The sequence below is a fragment of the Pholcus phalangioides genome, unplaced genomic scaffold (assembly GCF_987345545.1).
Source record: "Pholcus phalangioides strain wild (caught in Gottingen) unplaced genomic scaffold, Ppha-v1.0 ptg000024l_1, whole genome shotgun sequence".
Classification (NCBI taxonomy): Eukaryota; Metazoa; Arthropoda; class Arachnida; order Araneae; family Pholcidae; genus Pholcus; species Pholcus phalangioides.
Genome location: NW_028301616.1, coordinates 9,419,939 through 9,441,684, shown reverse-complemented (window position 1 = coordinate 9,441,684; position 21,746 = coordinate 9,419,939). Strand labels below are relative to the sequence as shown.

General features: G+C 37.0%; 1 protein-coding gene across 2 annotated transcripts in view; it reads right to left on the bottom strand.

Annotated features, from left to right (window-relative positions):
* Nucleotides 1-7,396: 7,396 nt before the first annotated feature.
* Nucleotides 7,397-21,746, bottom strand: part of Drgx (Dorsal root ganglia homeobox) — an 80,655-nt gene continuing 66,305 nt past the window's right edge. The window contains exons 6-7 of one of the 2 annotated variants that reach the window (XM_089251049.1): nt 15,000-15,133; nt 7,397-7,859 (exon numbers count right to left, since the gene is read on the bottom strand). In XM_089251049.1, coding sequence (XP_089107175.1) covers nt 7,624-7,859; nt 15,000-15,133 — 370 coding nt within the window. In that variant the 3' untranslated portion in view covers nt 7,397-7,623. Of the gene's footprint in view, nt 7,860-14,985; nt 15,134-21,746 lie in introns of both variants that reach the window. The other variant, XM_089251050.1, reaches the window with a different exon arrangement.

Here is a 21,746-nt window from a genome sequence, read left to right as displayed (position 1 = left end):
CAATTCGGAATCTGGTCATAAAATCCTAGCTGCCACAATCACTGCAAACCAATATCCCGAAAGACTGAGATTCCGAGGTGTCAAAATCCTGAACAATCAAAATCTCAACAAAGCGAAATTCCGATAGTACTGAAATCCCTACAGACTGAAATTTCAAACACAGCCAAAATTCTGACAGTTGAAATAAATTTCTCAAAAATAATATTTAATTTACTGACTTGACTTGAAAAATTTTCAACAGTTTTATTTATGGTTCAAAAGAAAATGAAAAAAAAAATATGATGAAGTAAATTTTTTTCAAATTTTATATTCAACAGGTAATTCGGATTTTTCGCTTTCTGTCGAATTCCACACTTCTACATCCCTTGGCTTTCACAGAAATGAAGATTCCGAAAAAGAACAAAAAGTGCGGCTTATTCGGTAAAAATGAAATCTGTAATTTAAAATTAAAATGAAGTAAATTTTTATATAAAAAATAGAGAAATAAAATGAATGAAATATATAATAAAATGAAATGAATGAAATATATAATAAAATGAAATGAATAAAAATTATTAAAATAAAAATTATTAAAATAAAAATTATTAAAATAAAATGAATAAAAATAAAATGAATAAAAATAAAATGAATAAAAATTAATAAATAAAAATTAATAAAAATTAATAAAAATTAATAAAAATTAATAAATAAAAATTATTAAACTAAAATAAATAAAAATTATTAAACTAAAATAAATAAAAATTATTAAACTAAAATAAATAAAAATTATTAAACTAAAATAAATAAAAATTATTAAACTAAAATAAATAAAAATTATTAAACTAAAATAAATAAAAATTAATAAGATAAAATTAATAACTAAGTTCTTATTGGATATCACCAAAACATTTATTTATTCTGTGATATCGCCGCATCCTTTTGAGAAAAAATTTTCGAAATCAATTATAATTAAATATAACTTTTCTGAAATTTGTTTAAATGTCGCGTTTCCGTCCGTCAGAATCATGTCCCACACCCGTTCAATTAATTTATTCATTCCCGCACAAATGATTGATTGCATTAAGAAAAAAAAATCAACACACAAATTCATCTTCTTTCCCCATTTTATTTCACTTTAACCTCTTAACATTATAAAGAAAATATGAAAGAAACAAAACAAAATTAAAATCATCAGAACGAGGAATATTTCACGTCGAACATGTTAAATATTCACATACTCCATATACACAGTCAATGACTCTTTCTCTCAGTGATGTGGACTAGTTTCGATACATAGTTCGTAAATGTTGAAATACATGCGAGAAATAACAATCGTGAATGACTTTCAACAAAAAAAGTCTTCGATGAAAATGATTCCGATCAATATTGATCGATCTCATTATTATTTTTTTTATACTACATCTCACCGGTAAGGCATAAGTAATGAAACATACACTGCATGGTCAAAAAGAAAAATAGTCGCACTTTACCTATAGTGCAAAATCTCTCTAATATGGTCTAACAAATTTATTAGAGTAAATGGCATTTTCTTTTGGCCAGGCAGTGTATTTATCTGATGAAACCCGTATTTATTTACGATCTAAACAAAAACATGGCACCATACATATCTATGATGAAGAAACACAGAATTTCAGAAAAATTAAATTTGTTGACATTTGTTAGTTTTATATTCGAAAAATGCAATTTATCTTAATTAAAATAAGATATATCATAATGATTGGAAACTTCGGAAAAATTTTGGCATTGATATGGAAAGAAATTATAATTACGATGAAACAATCAATAATATTTCATGTTTACAATTATGAATCATCATTTCAAGATTATGAAATATTTTCTGGACTTTGAAAAAAAAACATTCGATATTTTCTGAAATTCTTAGATATCTACAAATACATATACAGGGTGATTATAATTAAAGTTCCCGTAATTTGAGTAGTTTGTCTCAAAAACTGCTTATCCGAATACAGCCGGATATTTTAATGAGACCATGTGAGAGAGATTTGTGAAATAAAAAAAGGCTAGTTCAACTGTCGACCACCAGGTGAAAAGTGGCACTTTTTATTGAATTTTCATTTTTCCCACGAACCATATAGCGTATATGAAGTATACTGAAACTACTCAGACCTATGTAGCGCCCGTTCTTGTAGGCATGTCCTATTGAAACTTGGTATATGGACCATGGAAAAATGGAAAATGCGATAAAAAAGCACCACTTTTTACCTGGTGCTTCAAAAATTGAACTTTTTTTCATTTTATTTCATAAATCTCTCTCCCAAGATCTCATTAAGGTATCTTAGAAATTTGGCTATATTCGGATAAGCAGTTTTTCGAGGAAAAACTACTCAGAGTACATTAATTTTAATTATAATCGCCCTGTATTTCAATACTTATAACTAACTTCAAAAATTCGTCCATGGTTTTTAATGAATGCAGTTTTACGTCATTCAATCTTTAACAGTCTACTGTATTTTTTATTATGGAATAATCATGCCATTAATCAAATTTATTTCTTGATGATTATATCTACTACTTCGCCAAACACCAACTCTGGCCATATCGCTATATTGCAATTTACTGCCATTAGTGAGATGGGTTGGAAGTGAAGACGTTGTCTACCGGTGGTCGCCTCGAGTTCGTTAGGGAAAATATCTTATCTATATCCTCCCTTGGGTTCGAACCCGGGACCCTGACAACAACCTTCACGATGGTAGAAGGGAATCTTACCACCATGCCACTCGGGCACGATGGTTATATCTGGAACAATCGGAAAATCATTCATATAGTGTGGTTATTCTTATGAATGACCATCGTTTAGCTGGAAATCAATTTGAAATTACCGTAATCTCCGGTAAATAAGCCACTAAAATGATAAAGTATATAGTCATATTCGAGAAAACTATGGGAAATAGAGATCATAAATATGGGACGCCACTAATTGTCGCCAGAATGTGGGTCAAACGTGACTAAAGTTGCCAAATCTCTTCTGCACTAGCAACTGCTTCAGACTTTACCCAAGACTCCATCCTGATGGACTAGCGTCTAAATACGTAAGTTAACGAGACTCGAGCCTGGGCCTTGAATCAAACACGAGCCTTGAGAAATGTTTAAAAAAATTCTGCAATGTGAATTTTTTTATTAATTTTGCTTCTTATTTCAGTATTCAATGTTGTTTTACTGTTGGCGATATGACTCAATGTTTCAGCACCAAAAGGCATCTGTAACCAACTTAGAAAAAAAGAGGGCTCAAAGACCTGTAGGCTCGAGACGAGACATCAAAGCCTTTGAATCTTTTGGGGGGAAACCATTGAATTTATTGTAAAAACTTGTTCTTGATTTGAAAAAATACCGATGATTCATTCCCCTGACTGAAAAGAAGAACTTCCACTAATGCTTCAAGCCAAGTCGAATAGTTCAAATTTTCAAATTATATTAAAGATTAACTTCTCCGAGCTATCGAAACCATTCGAACAGAGTGTTTGCCAAAACCGCAGATGTTGAGATAACCATGTAATAAATAAATAAAGAACGCGATCCTCACTTATTCCCAAAGGATCAGTATGATTTTTTCACGGAACACGGAAGTAGGCATCCATGCCCGAAACCAAGATTTCAACCCAGACCTGCACAGGCATAAAATAGCAAAAACGTTAACCCTTCGACTGGCAAGTGGCAGACGTCTTGTCAAACGCAAACATTCGTGTCTGAATAAATCTTTGACAAAAATATGTATCAATCGAAAAACAATTATAACAAAACATACCTCAAATCAAGGGTTGCTATGAGCTGTACATGAACTTCAAAAGCTTCGCTTTACGCCCGTGGCCAGATAAGATTAAACGTACAATTTCTATACGTGATGTAGTTTTGAACTATAAATATACATATACAGGTTGTCCTATGTAAATGTGAATGTGGCCTTTATCTTATCAATCGTCCATCGTAGAGGTATGATTCAAATTTAAAAAATGCTCAACAGACGTTCAAAAATTACCCTGTGCCAATTTTGATTGAAAATACAGTGTGTAACAGTATAAAAAAAATCTAAATTTTTATACGGCCCCTTTGTCCTCTAACCTCCAATTAGAAAGTTGTTTTCCTGTATCTCCAGAAACAAACAGAAAAAATTCCATGTTTCTTAGTGTAGTATTCGCTAAGATATTTGAATTCGCAAATCGGAGAAAAGTTGTTGAAGAACAGCAAAAAGTAACGGACAACGCCCTTTTGCTCATTTATGTTGTCCTTCCCCAACTTTTCTCCCATTTTTCAACTCGAATATCTCAGCGAATATTGCATTTAAAAACTTGGAAGAATTTTTTTTTTGTTGGCCTCAGGAGAGACAGGGAAACAATATTTTAATTGGAAGTTAGAGGACAGGGAGACAGTATAAAAATTTAGATCTTTTTTCATTTTTCATTGGTGGTCGGCTGAAGTTGGTTTTCTGTGGTTCCCAACTTCAAGGCGCAAATGCGAGCCGATCTCCCCGTTAAAAAGTCTTGCCACAGAGAGCAACAGTCCTACAACGATAAATCATTCAATCATAACACTTCACTCATAAATCGAAAAACTGGTGGCAGATGGCAGCACTCCACATAACAAGCATTGCAGAGAAACAAAAAACTTCACGTCAGGTTTCACTACACGTACACGCACATTCCCGCATGTACCGATTCGTTGGGGATTCCGCGGGAGGGGGGGAAGGGGTGTGTGGGTGGGGTGCATGTGTGGTGTAGCAGTAGTAGGTAGGGCCTCCAGAAAATGGCTCGGGGATCCATGATGTTCTTAAGTCAGCCACCTCGTTGGGCAATTTGCTTGTTGTGGCGTGGTATTTGTATTTGTATTTGTATTTGCATTTTGTGTTGTGAGACACACTGTATTTTCATTCTCAAAACTGGTGCAGGTTAATTTTTGAACGCCTTTTGAGCAATTTTTTGAATTGAAACTATACCTCTACGAGGAACAGTTAATGAGATGAAGACCGCATTAGCACTTATAGGACACATTGTATAAATGGGTATAGAGATTAACTGTTTACGTAAAAACTCAGCAACAAAATGGCTTTCGTCACAGACTTTCTTTACTTCGATTTATGTTTTGTTTCACAGAATACGACCAGCGTATCTGCATGGAAATATGAATATGGCCGACGTCTAACACTCATTTGAAGGGCCCTATGTGTAAATTAACAATACCTGGTTCGGATTTTTGAGGAAGCAAAGCTATTCATTCACTGATAACATTCTTAAATCCGTACTGAAATTCAATAAGTGCTCAACGAGAATAAGAAATTTTCAGTGAAGAGCAATGAAAAAAAAATCAAATGTTGTTAAATAGGCTGTGACTTTTATAAGCCGCAATAAACCAAAAAATTACTTCTAAAACCATACAGGCCATGGCTTCGTCACCGAAAATTAAGTTATTTTTCCTCTTTTTTTGCATATATCATAGAAAAACAAAAACAGAATTGTTTTGATTATATAGTTTATATCGATATCGATACTATTTTTTTGCACAATATCTCAAAACAGTGAAACCTCTAAGAAAGCCACCCTCAGTTCCACAGAAAATCGGCGCTGAGAAGAGGTTGGCCTTTAACCTCCTCAGCGGCATTCACGGGATATCTTGCCTAACTTTATGCTTACGTGTTTCGATAATCCCGAGATATGTCAACTCTATAAAACCCGGATACATTACATTTGGTCGCAGCTCATTGGATGCGTGCCATTTTTACTCGTGCTGTTTGGACGCCACCGTTTCAACGCGAGCAACGCGTTTTCAATGCTTTTCTATGCGCCGAATTGCACGGATGTTTATTTCATTCGGTAAAAAATAGAAAGCACAGCGTCTCACTTCTGAATATCTCACTCATCGAAACAACACTGATTCGGACTTCGACACATGGTCAACATCGAGGATGCAATCGACGTTTTACGAGGGGTTAATGAAGAGGGCAATGTGCCAGTTATTTACCGAAGTTTGATACCACAATTAAAATTATTTCGAAGCAGAGCCGCAACTACTGTAGATGCATGGTCACCCGGGGCTAGGGCGCGCATTTTGGCGTCCCCCTTGTAATGTTGAAGGAAAGGTTTGAGAATAAAGTTTGCGCCCTCTCTGGTCCAGCGCCCGGGGCACGAGACCCGGATGCTCCCCTCTAATTGCGGTCCTGCTTCGAAGATAATTGCATCGGAAGATATGTCGAAACAGCCGCTACAATCATACACTGTTTGAGCCAGCAATTTGGTCCTGTTATAAGTGCACTGTACTTGACGTATCCCGCACAAATAATTATGCAGAAGCAGTTCATTGACGCTTGCAAGTCGAATTCGATGCTGACCACCCAGCTTTGTGGAAATTAATAAATATATATATTTTTTAAATTTATAATTGTAAATTGATTGAATGTAATGAACCTGCCGATTGTTGGGCGTCCAAAAGGCACGAGTCCAAGTGTCATGCGTCTGATGAGCTGAACTTCCTATTCCGATGAATTCCTCTTATTTCGGCAATGACGAACCCAGATACGTTGTAAGTTTTCGTCTCCTAAAGCCAGCTTTCCCTAGAAGCAGGTTTCCACGGAGCATGCAGCGTGAAAACTCTGATTGGCCAAAAAAAAACCTGAATTTCAAGTTTTTAACCAATCAACGTTTTCACGTAGCACGAGGCGCAGAAATTCCACTCCTGGGAAAACCCGGTTTAAGAACTCGTTTTCCACCCCACAAACCTAAAGGTTAACTGCCAGTGGTGGAGTTTACTTTTATTTACGTTTTAATAAGAGAACGAGAGAAACGGTGTTCATATAAGGTACCTTTCTTCCCTTCTCATTGGAGTAGTATAAGAATATGTGCGTAAAGTGTAAATAATAGAAAAGGATAGAGTATTTCTCTTCCTAGTTCCATTGTTATCCGGGATGGGAGGGGAAACACTATCACCTGCAAAAAAAAAACCGGGAAAAAAGTCTTCTTGAAAAAGAAAAAGATGTGGAATTTTACACTATATTTCCACTGTGCCAGTTATAATGCAGATCAGTGAAATTTATGAAACCATGGAAAGAATGAATAGGACCCTATCGAAAGAGGGCTTTTCAGAGAGGTTTGGCTGTACTTCGATAAATCACGCTGTTGATTACAGCAAGAATTGAAACACAAACGGAATGCAATTCCAGAAATATATTCGGATATTTTGAAGTGATCTTGTGAAAACACGTCCAGAGAATTATTTTCTTTCCACCATCAAGTACATAAGAATCGAATGATACAAATTGTTTCGAAACTACTGTTTTTTCAAATCCTGCACGAGAAATGTCATAATTTGTTTTCATAATTACTACTATAATAGATCCTACATTATTATATGTAATTAATTTTTTTTAGTTTTTTCATCAGTTCCTCTTCAATTTGATCAATTCCTCAAAAACACTGGCAAAAAAACACAAAAAAAAAAAAAAAAACTAACAGAACGCTTGAGATAACAGTCATAGTAAGTTTCAGTCAGTGTCCTTGGAGAATAAGGAATGTTATAAAAAAGAGAGAGAGACTGTAAGTGTTGGATTCTGTCACGTAACAATAGTAGTAGTAGTAGTAGTAGTAATAGTAGTAGTATTCGGGTTTTAAAAGGATCCGATCACGGCGACGAAGACGAATCCGGTGAACTTGTATTCGCGTTGATGTTGATGTTGTTGTTGTTGTTGCTGCTGCTGCTGCCGCTGTTGACAGACTGGAGAACTGCTTGTGAATGTTCTCTAGCTTTTCTCCTCAAATCGGCCACACTTGTGCTTGTCATATCCCGGGTTGTCGACGTCAATAGATTCGAAGACGATGTCATGGATTTTGGAAGACAACACGCGCAGAAGGGAAAGGCTGTGTGTGCGGAGAGATAAATTCAATATATTAGAAATGATAAAATTTCATGGAATCTATCAATATGTCATTCTTAAAATGAAATTTCCACAAACCACAAATTTGTTCAGTTCGCTTGATTTTAGGAAATATTGGGCTGTGAGTCGAGATTTTCGAAACATTTTAGTCTCTCCAATTCGTTTTATTTATTAAATTACAGAAAAGGATGTCTAAATATGAGGCTACCGTGTTGCAGATTAGTCTGAAGATTTTCTGGCAGCACTTTGATACGAGCGGCAATTTCAAGAAAATTCGAATAAACCAATCAAATGGCTCCATTTGGCATGCAACGAATCAGAACGTTGCTTTAGGGGTGGATACACATCTACATACACTCGCCGTGTCGTGTCAGACACGCCAGACATGCTTTAGCATAAAAAATGTCTGTCTGCGCGCAGCCACGATACGATAGATATGTGAATACGTTCATTGGTTTTATGTTAAAGAATGTCTGCCATGTCTGACACGACACGGTGAGTGTCTGTCTTCCATCCTAAATCTTTCATGCAGGCAATCAGCTTCATTCTGACCACAAAGTCTGACTCTAAAGGACGTATTTCTTTTTCCCGGAGCAACTGGACTAAATATATGGTGACCAACCGAAGTGGATTTTCCAGTCTGAGTGATAATGATTAGTGGTTATATTTATCCTCCGAAGAAGTTATCCCTATTGTGCCGAAACGTGTAAGGAATTCGTCTATTTTCCGCTTTGATTTGTGTCTTTCGTTTATTCCTTCTGTGATTGTGACCGTTTGCATCTCCACCTTTTTTTTTTGCAAGACAAATATTTCGAATAGCTTCATGGTTCAACTCGTATTGCCAAAATGAACATTCTCAAATTGACCAACGTTGCATATTCACATTCGCACCATTTAAAGCAAAGGGGGTTCAAACCTGGATGCTCAAGATGAGAGCAGATTCGTATACAGAGCATGGCCGTTGCGTGCCTTCTCTGGGCGCCGGGGCAGACTTCTTCTTCGGGCCCCCTTGAAAGTGTTATTAGAGAAAAATAAGTGTATATTTTTATTTGGGGAGCCGGGCAACGCCCCAGTTGCCCCGGCCTAGTTACGGCCCTGCTTAAGAGCATCATGGTCCTCCGGTGAAGGGATTTTTCTGAGGCCCCTCCCCACCTGAATAGAAATTCCTGCCTACTAATTTGCATGCTTACTCTCGAATTTTTTTTATCAGATCTCATTTTCATGAGGCCCCTTTCGCTCCAGGCCCCGAGGGCGTGACCGTGTAGGTCCATGGGTTATGTAGCATTGGATGAGATTGCAGAATGATGCCCACGTGACCGTACATGACGGCTCTACTACACGACGCAAGTCATGCTCATACGCAAATATATATAATGTATATATTATTACGGTAAATGGGATAAATCTGGTAATTATACACACACATAATAACCTAATAACACAATACTAATAAGTTACTATGCATGATCGCCAAGAATTTTGGGGAGTTTGATAAATTTTCCTAAATTTATCACTTTTACCGACGATTATTCATAGCACCTATATGTTGTTGGTAAAAAAAAATAAGTACCAAAAAAATTATCACTTTTTACAGGCGATTATGTATAATACTCAAGCGTCGCTTCGTAAACATGATAAATCGTACTATGGCATATACTATACATGATAATTTCTGCATGCATTGTTATCATGATAACGGGGTACGGTCGTAAAGTTTGTTATTATATCGGGGTCCTACTATATTCATCAGACATACTAGACGCATTCACATTTGGAGTTTCCCCCCCCCCATATTTACCAAATTTGCCAGTTACACTAGAGTATTATGCATAATCACAGATAAAAGTGTGAATAAAAAGATCATTTCTAGTATTCATCAAATTCACCAACGACACTTGGGTATTATGCATGATCTCCGGAAAAGGTGATAATTTTTCAGTATTTATCAAAATTACCAAGACGCATGTACTTGCGATATAAATCGGTTATTATGCATACTAACTAGTCGTCTCGGTACGTTTAATAAATTTTGATAAATACTTGAAATTTATCTCTTTTATTCGTGATTAAGCATAATACCCAAGTGTAATTGATGAATTTGATAAATAGGAAAGAAATTCAGCATAAGTCTAGTATGCGTGATGATTATATTCAGACCATGATATAACGATAACAAATTTTTTATTCGTACCCCGATATAATGATACAATACATGTATGAATTATCATGTGCAGTATATCATATAGTACGATTTATCATGTATAATGTATCATATGGCACGATTTACCACGTTTACTATCGACGTGACGTACGCTTGGGTATTATGCATAATCACCGGTAAAAGTAATAATTCGTTTAGTACTTAATTAAATTACGCTTGAGTGTTATGTATAATCAAAGGAAAAGGTGGTAAATTTACGGAAATTTCTGTGGTGTTTGGTCAGAACATGATAACTCCAAAATCAATTTTTGTGATATATGTATTTTCATTGCCACTTAAAAATCAGAAATAAAGCACACACACAAATACAAATGAAAATATCATAGCATGTTGTTATCATATATCAGCATGTTGTTAAGCCGTAGCATTGTATTTGTGCATTTATCTCACGTCTAATTAGTTATAATTAGCAATACTTACTAAAGCTCAAAATACTCAAATACCAAATACTCAAAAAGCCATTTTTTGGAGATATCATGTTCTGACCAAACACCACAGAATTTATCAAACTTTCCAAAATGTTCGGAGATTATGGATAATAACCGGTTATTACATATAATAACAACTGGATTTACCAGATTTACCGTAACGTATATATATATATTCCACAACTCCTTCCTCAATATTTTCAAGAGCAAGAAAAAATGTACTTAATAAGGATAAGGACGGACCCTGACGAGTCTCGTGAACCCCACTCAAGTCCCCGGCGCAATTTAACGCTTAAAGAAATCTCGAGTGATATAATTTCAGGCAGTTTTATGCAATTTCCACCGTCTGGTGACATTTAGTACTCAGTGTGTGAGGGTGTAGTTAGCTAGCTGGGTTGTTTAAGAAAAGGAGATAGAGAGGAGACAACGTCCCGAGTAATTGGAGTAATGCGGTATGGCGCTATATCCTTCAACTATTTCCCCCCCCCCCCTCAAAACCCTAATTAATTCCACACCGAATCCCGACGCAATTTTCGCATGTGGATTTTCCAAAGAATTCTTATCCTTCCTTTGGATCCTCCAGAGAGAGAGAGAGAGACCGGGGAGGACGGACCCACACACGTTTGTACACGAAATAAGTACACTGTTGGATGGTATAGTGAAGCGTGGTGCTCGCGTTTCCTTTGTGCTATTGTGGTGTCCTCGGTGTCCCGTTCTCCACTCTTTTACCCCCGAACGCGAACACTTCCCAGACAATCCCGACAACACTCCGGGAGAGAAACCAAGATTTCAGTGCAATAGGATTAAGCCAAGTAAGATTAAATCTTCAAAAACACCCCCCGCGCCCCCATTTCCCCTCTCCCCGGTCGTCCTCCTTTAACGTCTTCTACCTCCACAACCATGGCTGCTTTTGAACATTGGCACATACGCGGAGACGGAGGTGAAGACTTTTCAATGGAGACTTGGAAAAGTTGAAGGAGGTGCTTCTAAATCACCCAAGTTAATCCTCTTTAAACTGGAATTAGTTGCTTTTAGAATTAATTTATGGGCTGTTATCTATCATGTGGAGCAATCAGTTTTATGTGGTGTGAGCTGTTTTCGGGAAAATTTCTCGAAATGGCTTTGAGTTCTGTCAGCTAGATAGCAAGGGTGCACGATCTTTTCAGTCCGCGGGCCAGGTGTGCCATATTTCTGTCGCTCGCGGGCCAGGAACTTGTATGTATATAGGGTGACCATATGACCCGTATTTCACGGGAATTAATTTTGGCCGTCCCAACTTTTTTTTATGACAGATAAAAATGTCCCGTTTTTTTTCCCCTTATTTTCAACGATACTTTACTTAAATTTTTGAAATAAAGAGAGTATTGAAATTATTTTCATCAGATAAATTAGACTCAAACATAATTTTTGTTACAAGCAGGTATATTCATCTCGCTGTTAAAAACCTTCGTACCTTAAGTTTTGCTCCTAGACATTTTTTTTCCTATAATTGGCAACTTTACTTTTGCCTTTGACAATTTGTTTTCTAGGATTGGCAACTTGCATTTCACAATTTTTTTTTTTTTTTTTTGGTGATAATTGGCGATATAATAATAAGTCCTCATTTTCGGTACTTTTATGAAGGAAATATAGTCGTCTATCTATTTATCATGCAGTGCATATTGTTACTTTTCAACCGGAACAACTTTCGAGGACCAGATGGAGCCCCTTGTCGGGCCGCATTTAGCCCACGGGCCGGGCAAAATTCAGAAATGAGCTGTTAATCGTGAACCCTTATTTGCTTAACCCGTGCATTTTATAGGACTGATATGCGTACTTAGGTCCGCTTTCAGAATTCGTCAAACAGGAGTCAATTATGGGAGTTATTACTGTGATGTGCGGAAAAATTCGTTAAATCAGTTCATTATACGCGGTTCAAACTTTGGCTCACAATGGATTCATCCAAGTAATAAATCTTATCAGGGCAATGAGACCGATTCATCATATCTAGCAATGCATGAAATGGTTATTATGTATAATAACCGGTAAATTAATGAGTTTACGACGATTTATCATGTTTACGAAAGACGATTGGTATTATTGCCGGTAGAAGTTACCAAAACGGTCTGTGATTACGCATAATAACCGGATTTATCACATTCACCGTAACATATACAGGGTGTATCGATAAATGCACACACCGCAAATTACTGGCTCTAGAATCATACTTGCAATTAGAAAAAGTACCCAAATAAGGACTGGACTTCAGAAAATTCATTTATTTTGCAAAATTTGCAAGGGGATTGTCTAATTATTAAAATAAAAAAATTCAATTTATATACAGGTGCCCCGTGCTCAAAACACCCAATTAAGAAGCTGTGGTCCTGCGTTTCCTGAGACGAACAAAAAAAATTTCCCACGTTTCTAGGTGCAATATTCACGAGATATTTGAATTCGAAAAACGGAGGAAAGTTGAGCGAAAAAACAGGATAAATGGAGTAAAATTCATTTTTCCAGCATTTTTAGGGCGTTTTTTTCCCTCAAACTTTCCCCGGTTTTTTTTTAACTCAAATATCTCCGTGGAATTGCACTTGGAAACATGTTTGTTTTTTTTGGCCCCAGGACTGACAGAGCAACAACTTTCTGATCGGGTCTTTGAGCACAGGGTGTCCGTATAAAAAGTTATTTATCTTTAATTATTTAAATGACTATGTGCAACCCTTTTTAGTGTGAATGAATTATCTGAAGTCCAAACGTTATTTGGGTACTTTTTCAAATTGCAAATATGCCTCTAGCATCAACGGTTCGCCAGTGATATTAGCATTGATGGGGGGGTTCCCGATTTGTTGACTTTTGATGACAAGGGAGGAAGAGGGGGTTTGTATGATGCTTACGTCGTCAACCACCCTTTATGAAGACATGAAATATTCTTAATGGCATCTTATTCGGTGCGCCAAAAACGAGAAAAATCTTTAGCTAGTTTGCGGGCACCTGAACTAACATTCTCCCTAATGATAAATCCCTTACAGAGCCACTTCAGTGATCTCTGAATGTCTCACGGATCCTTCAATTGCTCAGGAAATGTGTCCGGGCCGCTTAAGTGCTCTGGAACTGCGCCACGCATCACTCAAGTGATTCGGAATCCTGCCACGGATCACTTAAGTAATCTGGGAATGTTCCGCGGGTAACTTGAGTGATGTAGAACTGCACTGAAGGGCCGGTTACGTGCTCTAAAACTGTGTCACTGAAGGGATCTCTAAATGTGCCACGGATCGTTTAAGCGTTCTGGAACTGTGTCGCGGGTTACTTACGTGATCTTTGAATGTGCCACGGGCCCACTTCAGTGATCTGAAAATGTGCCACGGGCCCACTTCAGTGATCTGAAAATGTGCCAAAGGCCACTTAAATGCTCTGGAATTGTGTCACGGATTTGTGAATGTGCCACTTAGTTCATTTTTTAAAAACTAGGTTTGAGGGGAGGCAAGCCACATCAGATAACTTTCAGGGACACATTTGGTCTGCGGGGTCAAGGGTTTATCATATATGGCTTAAAGGGTGGGTCGCAATGAATTTCTTAAAGAGAAACTTTGAGTTCTTACCTTTCAAATAGCATTGGAATTAACAGAAATCGACTTTAATTAAATATAAAGGTATTTTCTTCCGAAATTTTAATTAATTTTTTTTTGTAAATATTTTTTGCATTAAAACAAAAAATTTTTTTTTCTTTTGGGGGAGGTGCTCGAGTCCCCTATGCCACCCCCCCCCCCTTTCCCGCGTACGTTTCTGATCCCACCATTACGCGTTAGGAGGTAGGGGCCAGTGCTCACGAAATTTTGCTGACAAGGGGGGAAGGGGGTCAGAGTTTTGCTGACTTTTGCTGACAAAGGGTGGTCAAAAATGTCTAAAAATTTTCTGACGTAATACTTGAACGGCCTCAAAGTGCTAATTTAAAGACATTACAAAGCAATGGTTTGAAAATTCATGAAAAATGAAAACAAAACTGTTATATATTTACATGCAATTTACAAAAAAAAAAATTACTCTCACAAAGAGAAATTTTTCGCGATAGGAAACAGTTTGTTTCTTTAAATTTTTTTCGATAGATGGCACTGCACAAGGGAAGCGTTGGAAGCGATTGGACATGAACCTTTCTCCAATCTCTTCTGTGTCCGAAATATTACCGAAGCTTCAGCCGGTGATTCGTGGATGTGGTCGAACAGCTTTACCAGTAGTGCTCGTTATTACCTATGCACCCTGTACATTATTTTTTTTACTTGAACTTCTCTTTTGATGATGTGTGAAAATATCTAACATATTTTTCGTAATTACATACTTACATCTAAGACAGTTTAGGAATTACCTATCTGGATAACGGTAAAAGTGGGCAACCCTGTACACATTGTGGAAATTCCCAGTTTATATTTCCGTAATTATATAAGTTAATTAGAGTTCGGCATTGGAAATAATTACCAGATACGTACATAGTTCCACTGACCTTTAAAGGGCATAGTCGGAGCAGCGAATTGGTGAGTCAAGTGATGTGGGAAATACATCGGTGGTAATGGAAATCTTCCGTGATTCGCTGGATTCATCATGCTCTCCATGCAAGCTTGACTGCTCAATGGACCACTGGAATGAAATAACGTCATTAATATTATTCATTTAATTTATTCAATCACATACTTGGCCGACGACTACACAAAAAAAATGCAAACGTAACAGAAAACATTGCTCTCAATATTTGATAAATGCATAAAATGTTAAGAATTCAATAACACGCTGTCTATTCGAAATACCATGGATATTTTCAGAATATGGCTTCAAAAATCGTGTAATTTTTTATGAAATATGAGAATTTTAGAAAAGAGTTGGGGGGGGGGGGGGAGAGACTCCTCAAGGGTGATCTCTATGAAATAGGTTATTAGGTATTTATGGCATTGGCGTACACAGGGGGAGGGGGGGGGGGGTTGGGATCTAACCGCTTGGTATCTTTAAAACGTATCCGCAAAAACACGTGTTATTCTATGATTAAAGTAGGATTTAATTCTTGTATGCGATTGCTAAGGATTGACCGTTTCGAGGAAGAAAATGGCTCTCACGACCCCCCACTTATCCGGGAAAAGTGTATCATCCTATTTCAAAAGTCGCCAAATTATGGCAACTTTGCTGACATCTTCAGGAGTGAAAAAAAATTTCCTTCCTTTCAGACACTGACAATTAATTACAGACGGAAAAGAAATTTCCCCTTTTTTTTCTCACCAAACGGTATTTTTGGTTTTAGGGAAATATGTCTTTTTTTTTCTTTTCACTTCCAGGCATTTGCGTACACAAGAGAAGCGGCGTAGGGGGGGAATCGCGCCCTCTCCTCAAGACGATCAAAAATCAAAAATATTTCGAAATATTATCGGAAAGAAATAAACGTATCGAAGGAAAATACCTCTAGATGCTATTTGAATCGATTTCTGGTAGCTGAAATGCTTTTTTTTGAAGGTTGGTAACTCAAAATTTCTCTGGTTTAAATTTCTTTACCCTCCTCCCCTCCTAAATCTTTTGTGCCCCCTCAAAAGAATCATCCCTTGATAGATTACTTTAGGACTTTTCCCTCCTCCTTTATTTCGGTGTCATCGGCTTAAATTCCATGGAAACATGACCAAAATATGAAAGTGATTCGTGAACACTGACTCCATCGGATAGATAGATAGATAGATAGAACCGCTCACAACCCCGGACTGATGCAAAGCACCTTACTTCCGTTACCTCAAAAGAGGCAGAGTTGTGTCGGAAAAGTTGGCAAAGATTTGTAGTGGTGGCTCCCCTTGCCCCGTGCTGGCAAATACCGAATCACTCGCGTCGTTCTCCCCATGAAGACAGCCATCAACTCGATGCAACGTACAAGCCATTTGACAAAAATGGGTGACTGAATCCAATGACTAGGGAGAAAACTTGCACATGCGCCCAGTGGCACATAAGGGCCGGAGACCGCAGCTTGGGATTTCGAAAGAAATATGGAAAAGGCTTGTAGGCAAGAAAGAAGAAGAAGAAGCTGGCATGTTGAAGTGAGAGAGATTTGAGAATGGTCTAAATCCACAATATATACAACATATACATATACAGCGCCTCGACTGTGATGGGAAACGAAAAAACAAAGCCTCCGTCCACAGTGCTGGCCAGTTTTGTTTACTTTTCCTTTTACGGAATATGCAATATACACACACAGAAAACACACAGAGCCTGCACTGTGACGGGAATAATGAAACAGCGCCTCCGTTGGCAGTGCTGGACATTCATATTTGAAATACACGCATACATTATTTGTATTACAAAAATTTCCCTTTTTTATACTATTGGGAATGCACATAAACATTACTATGAAGGTAATATTGGTACAAATATCAGGCTCCATCGGAGGAAAATTGCTTGCCTTAGCCCAACTATCGCCTCTCTCATTCATCTCATTTTGTGGTAGAGCTTTGCGAGACACACATTATGTCAGTCGGTTATTACACTTACACGCATGCCCTATTAGAGTGGGTAGAGTAAAGCGTAAGTGCATAGGTGAGTCATTAAGTAAATCGCAAAAGATAATTAAAAAACAACTTGCAGTGATAATCACTTAAAAACTATTTTTATTTCTCAACAAAATCTCCACTAATATTTATGCACTTACCCCATCGTTTTATCAGTGCCCCAATACCAGCTGCATAAAATTCTTTGGGTTGCTGTCTCAGCCACACTATAACTTCATCTTAAAGCTCTTCATCATCTGCAAAGTGTTTGCCTCCAAGATGGTTTTTTAGTGACTAAGCAGATGAAAATCACTTGGGGCTGAGTCGGGGCTATAAGGTGGATGTTGAACAAGTTGCCAAGCAAAATTTTTAACTGTCTTCGGTGTAAGGCGAGCTGTATGAGGTCTCGCATTATCGTGATGAAGCATTATTCCTGCTTCGGTAAATAGGCCTGGACGCTTTCTCCAAATTCCAGTCTGAAGCTTCAATGGAGCATCACAATATGATTAAGCATTTACATGTTAACCACGATTTTGGAAATGGGCCAGTAGCACTCCTTTTGAATCCCAAAACATCCACCTTATAACCCCCAGGTGATTTTCTTCTGTTTTGTCCACTAAAAAACCGTTTTAGAGTCAAAAATTTTGCAGATGATGAAGAGGTTTAAGATGAAGTTCTAGTGTGGCTGAGACAGCAGCCCAAAGAATTTTATGCAGCTGGTATTGGGGCACTGATAAAACCATGAAGGGGGTAGGTGCATAAATATTAGTGGAGATTTTGTGGAGAAATATAAAAATAGTTCTGAAGTGATTATCTCTGCAAGTCATTTTTTCATTATCTTTTGCGGCTCTTTTGCTTAATGATTCACCCTCCTATATATGTTTAATATGAAGTTTAAGTTAAAGTTATTATGTTTGAGAGTTTTTGGTGGGAGAAATTGAATGTTGATAGAGCATTATAAATAATATAATCTTCAGTAAAAAGTCTGAAATTGCAGTCGAGGGTATCAAGAATGTAATTAGTAAATAAAAGGAAAAAGAACTGAGCCTTGAGGGATACCGGAATTGACATTGGGATACATGTCTACTCATTATCTCTGCAGAGAAGATCTACAATAAATCACAAAATATATATAATAATATGTAATCATTCTTCGAGATATTTTTTTTGAAAGACATGTGTGAGTCTGGTATTTGCTATTGAAAATGGTCATTTTATATACAAAAACATGCTTCTGAAAACTAAGACATATCTCGGCACAATTCCGTAGTTTTGAAATTCCAACTTAGTCGTTTGAAATCCAAAACAAATCTTATTTAACCCTCCAGAAACATAATGAATCACGATACAACAAGCGTAAGTTCGTATTTCGTATTTCTTAGAGAAAGAAATATTCTTATTAAACTTTCGATTTTTCTCGAGATTCAAGATATCCTCCAAATCCAATCAAAGACTTCAATGAGAATGAGAATAAAAGTGGATAGACATACATTCGATCTGAACAAAATCGTACACAAACTCAAATTCAGACATGTATCAAAAAACACGCTGAAAGGGCAATGTGATGAAATTTACAGTAACTTTCTGAAAGACCTATCTCCCAAGTCTTACTATGCTAATAATGTTTGTTGTCGAATAAAATCTCAAAATTCTGCTACGAAATATGCTTAAAAGTTTGACAGAATCCGAGAAGACAACGGCGTATGGTATGTCGACGAACACTGGGGGGAGGAATGGGTCGTCGATCGTACAGCATCATCATCATTGTCGGAAGAATGAAGCATCAAAATTAAAACAAATTTTTACTTTATCTCTCATGCCATCAACCTCTCTCCCCCCTCAATCTAACAAGAACAAGAATCATCCTTAAAAAAGAACACCAAATTTTCAAAAGATTTCCAGAACAGACACAGAGGAGCGAGAATCTTCCTCTATCTGCAACATCTAAAGACCTCTCTAATGTAGTTAAGATTGTAATTCCATTAGCCCCTTTTCATCATACATACGTACGTACATACCTTTTGTACGTAGTAGTAGTAGTAGTAGTAATTTTGCTGTTTGTCTATACACACACACCCATGTTGTCTCCTACCATCTCCCAAAACCTTATACGGCACGAGTTTTTCCGACAGATTTTTCACAGCTAACACCTAAATCAAGTTGACATGCTGAAAGAGTCTCCAAATTGTCTTTTGCTAATGGGTCAGCTCTCTCTCTCTCTCACACTCTCTCTCTCTCTCTCCGTCAAGTATAACTCTTCGCAGTGTTATTTGTACAAAGAAAAGATGGAGAAGGTGGTGGCACATAGTTTGGTACGTTCCTACACACATACATTTTCCAAGGGCTAATTGAACGAAAGCTTCTCAAATGATCGCATCTCCCTTCTTCTCCTCATGGTATTTTGACTTCAAGTATCTCTCTCTCTCTTTAACACATTCCCCCTTTAAACCCCTCTTCGAAAACACACGATGTTTTTTATTATTATTCCCATCTAATGCTTATGAAACTGTCTCTTTCACGAAAATGTACATTAAAAGCTTTCGAAGAAGCAACAGGAAAGCTAAGTAAAGCAATTAGAAAAGACGGCATAACTTTTTAAAAACGTCTCCGAAACTCCTCCCAGTGTTTTGGGTCGGACCCTTGTTGGAAATAACATAAGAATTTTTGCTGTTTTTATTAATTAGGAGATACCTACTTATGTGTACTCTCTCTCACTCTCTCTCTCTCTTTCTGATCTGTACCTGCCCTTAGAGTGTACAGTTAATGTGTTCTCTATTCTATTAACCCTCCCTAAATTTTGTTTCAACTCTCTCCTCTCCGTATTTTAACGGAGATTTTTCTCCTCACCCTCTCTCTCTCTCTTTCTCTCGATTTTTTTAGATATCTTTCGCCTATTAGCTGAATTCAGTTTTACACGGTAATTCGGCGAACGATCTTAAGAAGAATTTTAATTTTGTAATCCCCTCTAGTCCTCGTCGTTTTGTTCAGTTCATTGGGATTTTTAATTCGATGAGTGAGGTGCTCGTTGAAATGAAGTGAGAGAGAGATAGAGAGAGAGAGGAGAAAGAGAGAGGGAGGAGATGATGATGGAGAATTATTAGCAAAGAAAGTAGAAGCTTTTCAAAAATTGGAGGAGAGAGAGAGAGACGGGTTGTGTCAATGATGGTGATGGAAAGTTAATTAACGCAGATGCGTAGTCTTGCGATTAATTTGTTTGCTCCGATTAATTAGTTTAATCGCGTGTGTTTATTGGATTTCAGGCTCACATTGTTACCAGAGACTCTTTAAAAAATAAAATTAGAAATAAAAAGATAGAAATAAATGTGTGAAGGCTTTTTCGCTTTTTCCCGTCGATAACAATGCGTGGATTATATTATCGATCGTTTCTTTTTCTTTTGAGTGCCGTTAAATGTGCTGTTTGCATGAATTTACTAGTTATTAGTAAGTATCAATTTGATTTTTTTCTGTTTATGCTAGTTAATGTCATGTGTATTTACCGGGTGTCCCATAAATTCGTAAAAAGTTTAAAAATTTATAAAAATTTGAGGAATTGTTTTTTTTTCTTGAATGCGTTTCGCCAGGGAGTTTTCACGAAGAGAGATAAAACAAATCCCCTTTCGTGGAACAGTTGATACAGAAAGAAAATTAGTTCAAATGCAAATTTTTATCGATAGAGGGCGCAGTACGAAATTCCGGCAAAACTAATTGGGGACCTGTGGAATCTTTCTTCAATCTCTTCTGTGCTCGAAAAATTCGTACAGCTTCAGCCGGTCATTCGTGGCTGAGGTAAAAGAACTTCAAGGACAGTGTTTTTTTTTTTGTCATGAATGTCAGCATTACAATGAAAACTTTCTGCTAGCGCATGAAAAAAGGAAAATTCGGAAATGACCTGCATTTCATAGGACTCCGATTTGCATACTTAGGTCCGCTTTCAGAATTCGTCAAACAGGAGTTAGATATGTACGGAAAAATTCGTTAAATCAGAGTTCATTATATCCGGTTCACACTCCGGCTCACAATATAGTCATCTAAGTAATAAACCTTATCACAGGAACGACACCGATTTACCATATTTAGCAATACAAAATGGCGATTTTGCACAACAACCGGCAAATTAAATGAGTTTAGTACGATTTATCATGCTTAGAACGATGCTTAGAGGTAATCACCGGTAAACTTGCCGACTATGATTTTCATATTTCCAGTAATTTGCTTCCGTGCAGTGCCTTTTATCGATAAAAAACGAATTAAATTTTTTTTCCGTACCGTAAAAAAAAATCCACTTCGAGAAAATATCTTTTTGCAGACCGTATTCAAATACAGGGCGTCCATAGTTAAAAGACCCTATTTTAAAGTGGCCTACAGGCGAAACAAGTCACACCAGAAAATTGTGAAATTTTGTGTGGAGGACTTCATGAAGTGATGGGAATTTGTTTCAGTTGAAAAAAAATTAGTTTCACACATGCCCGAATTTTTCCAGAGGGCGTTTTATTAAGAAATTACACATTTAGGCAAACGTCTACAATTTTAACAATTGTTAAACACTTTTACAATTGTTACTGCAACAAAACATGATAGCCATCATTTTCAGATACCATGTGAAATCGCAAGATGGCGTGGAAATTTTCAGCACGTGGCGTGAAATGCTTGCTGCCTTTAAGGTCAGGTAAATTCTTGGATTGTCACGACTTACCAGATGTTTCAAATGCCCTCAAAGCCAAAAACCGCATGGATTA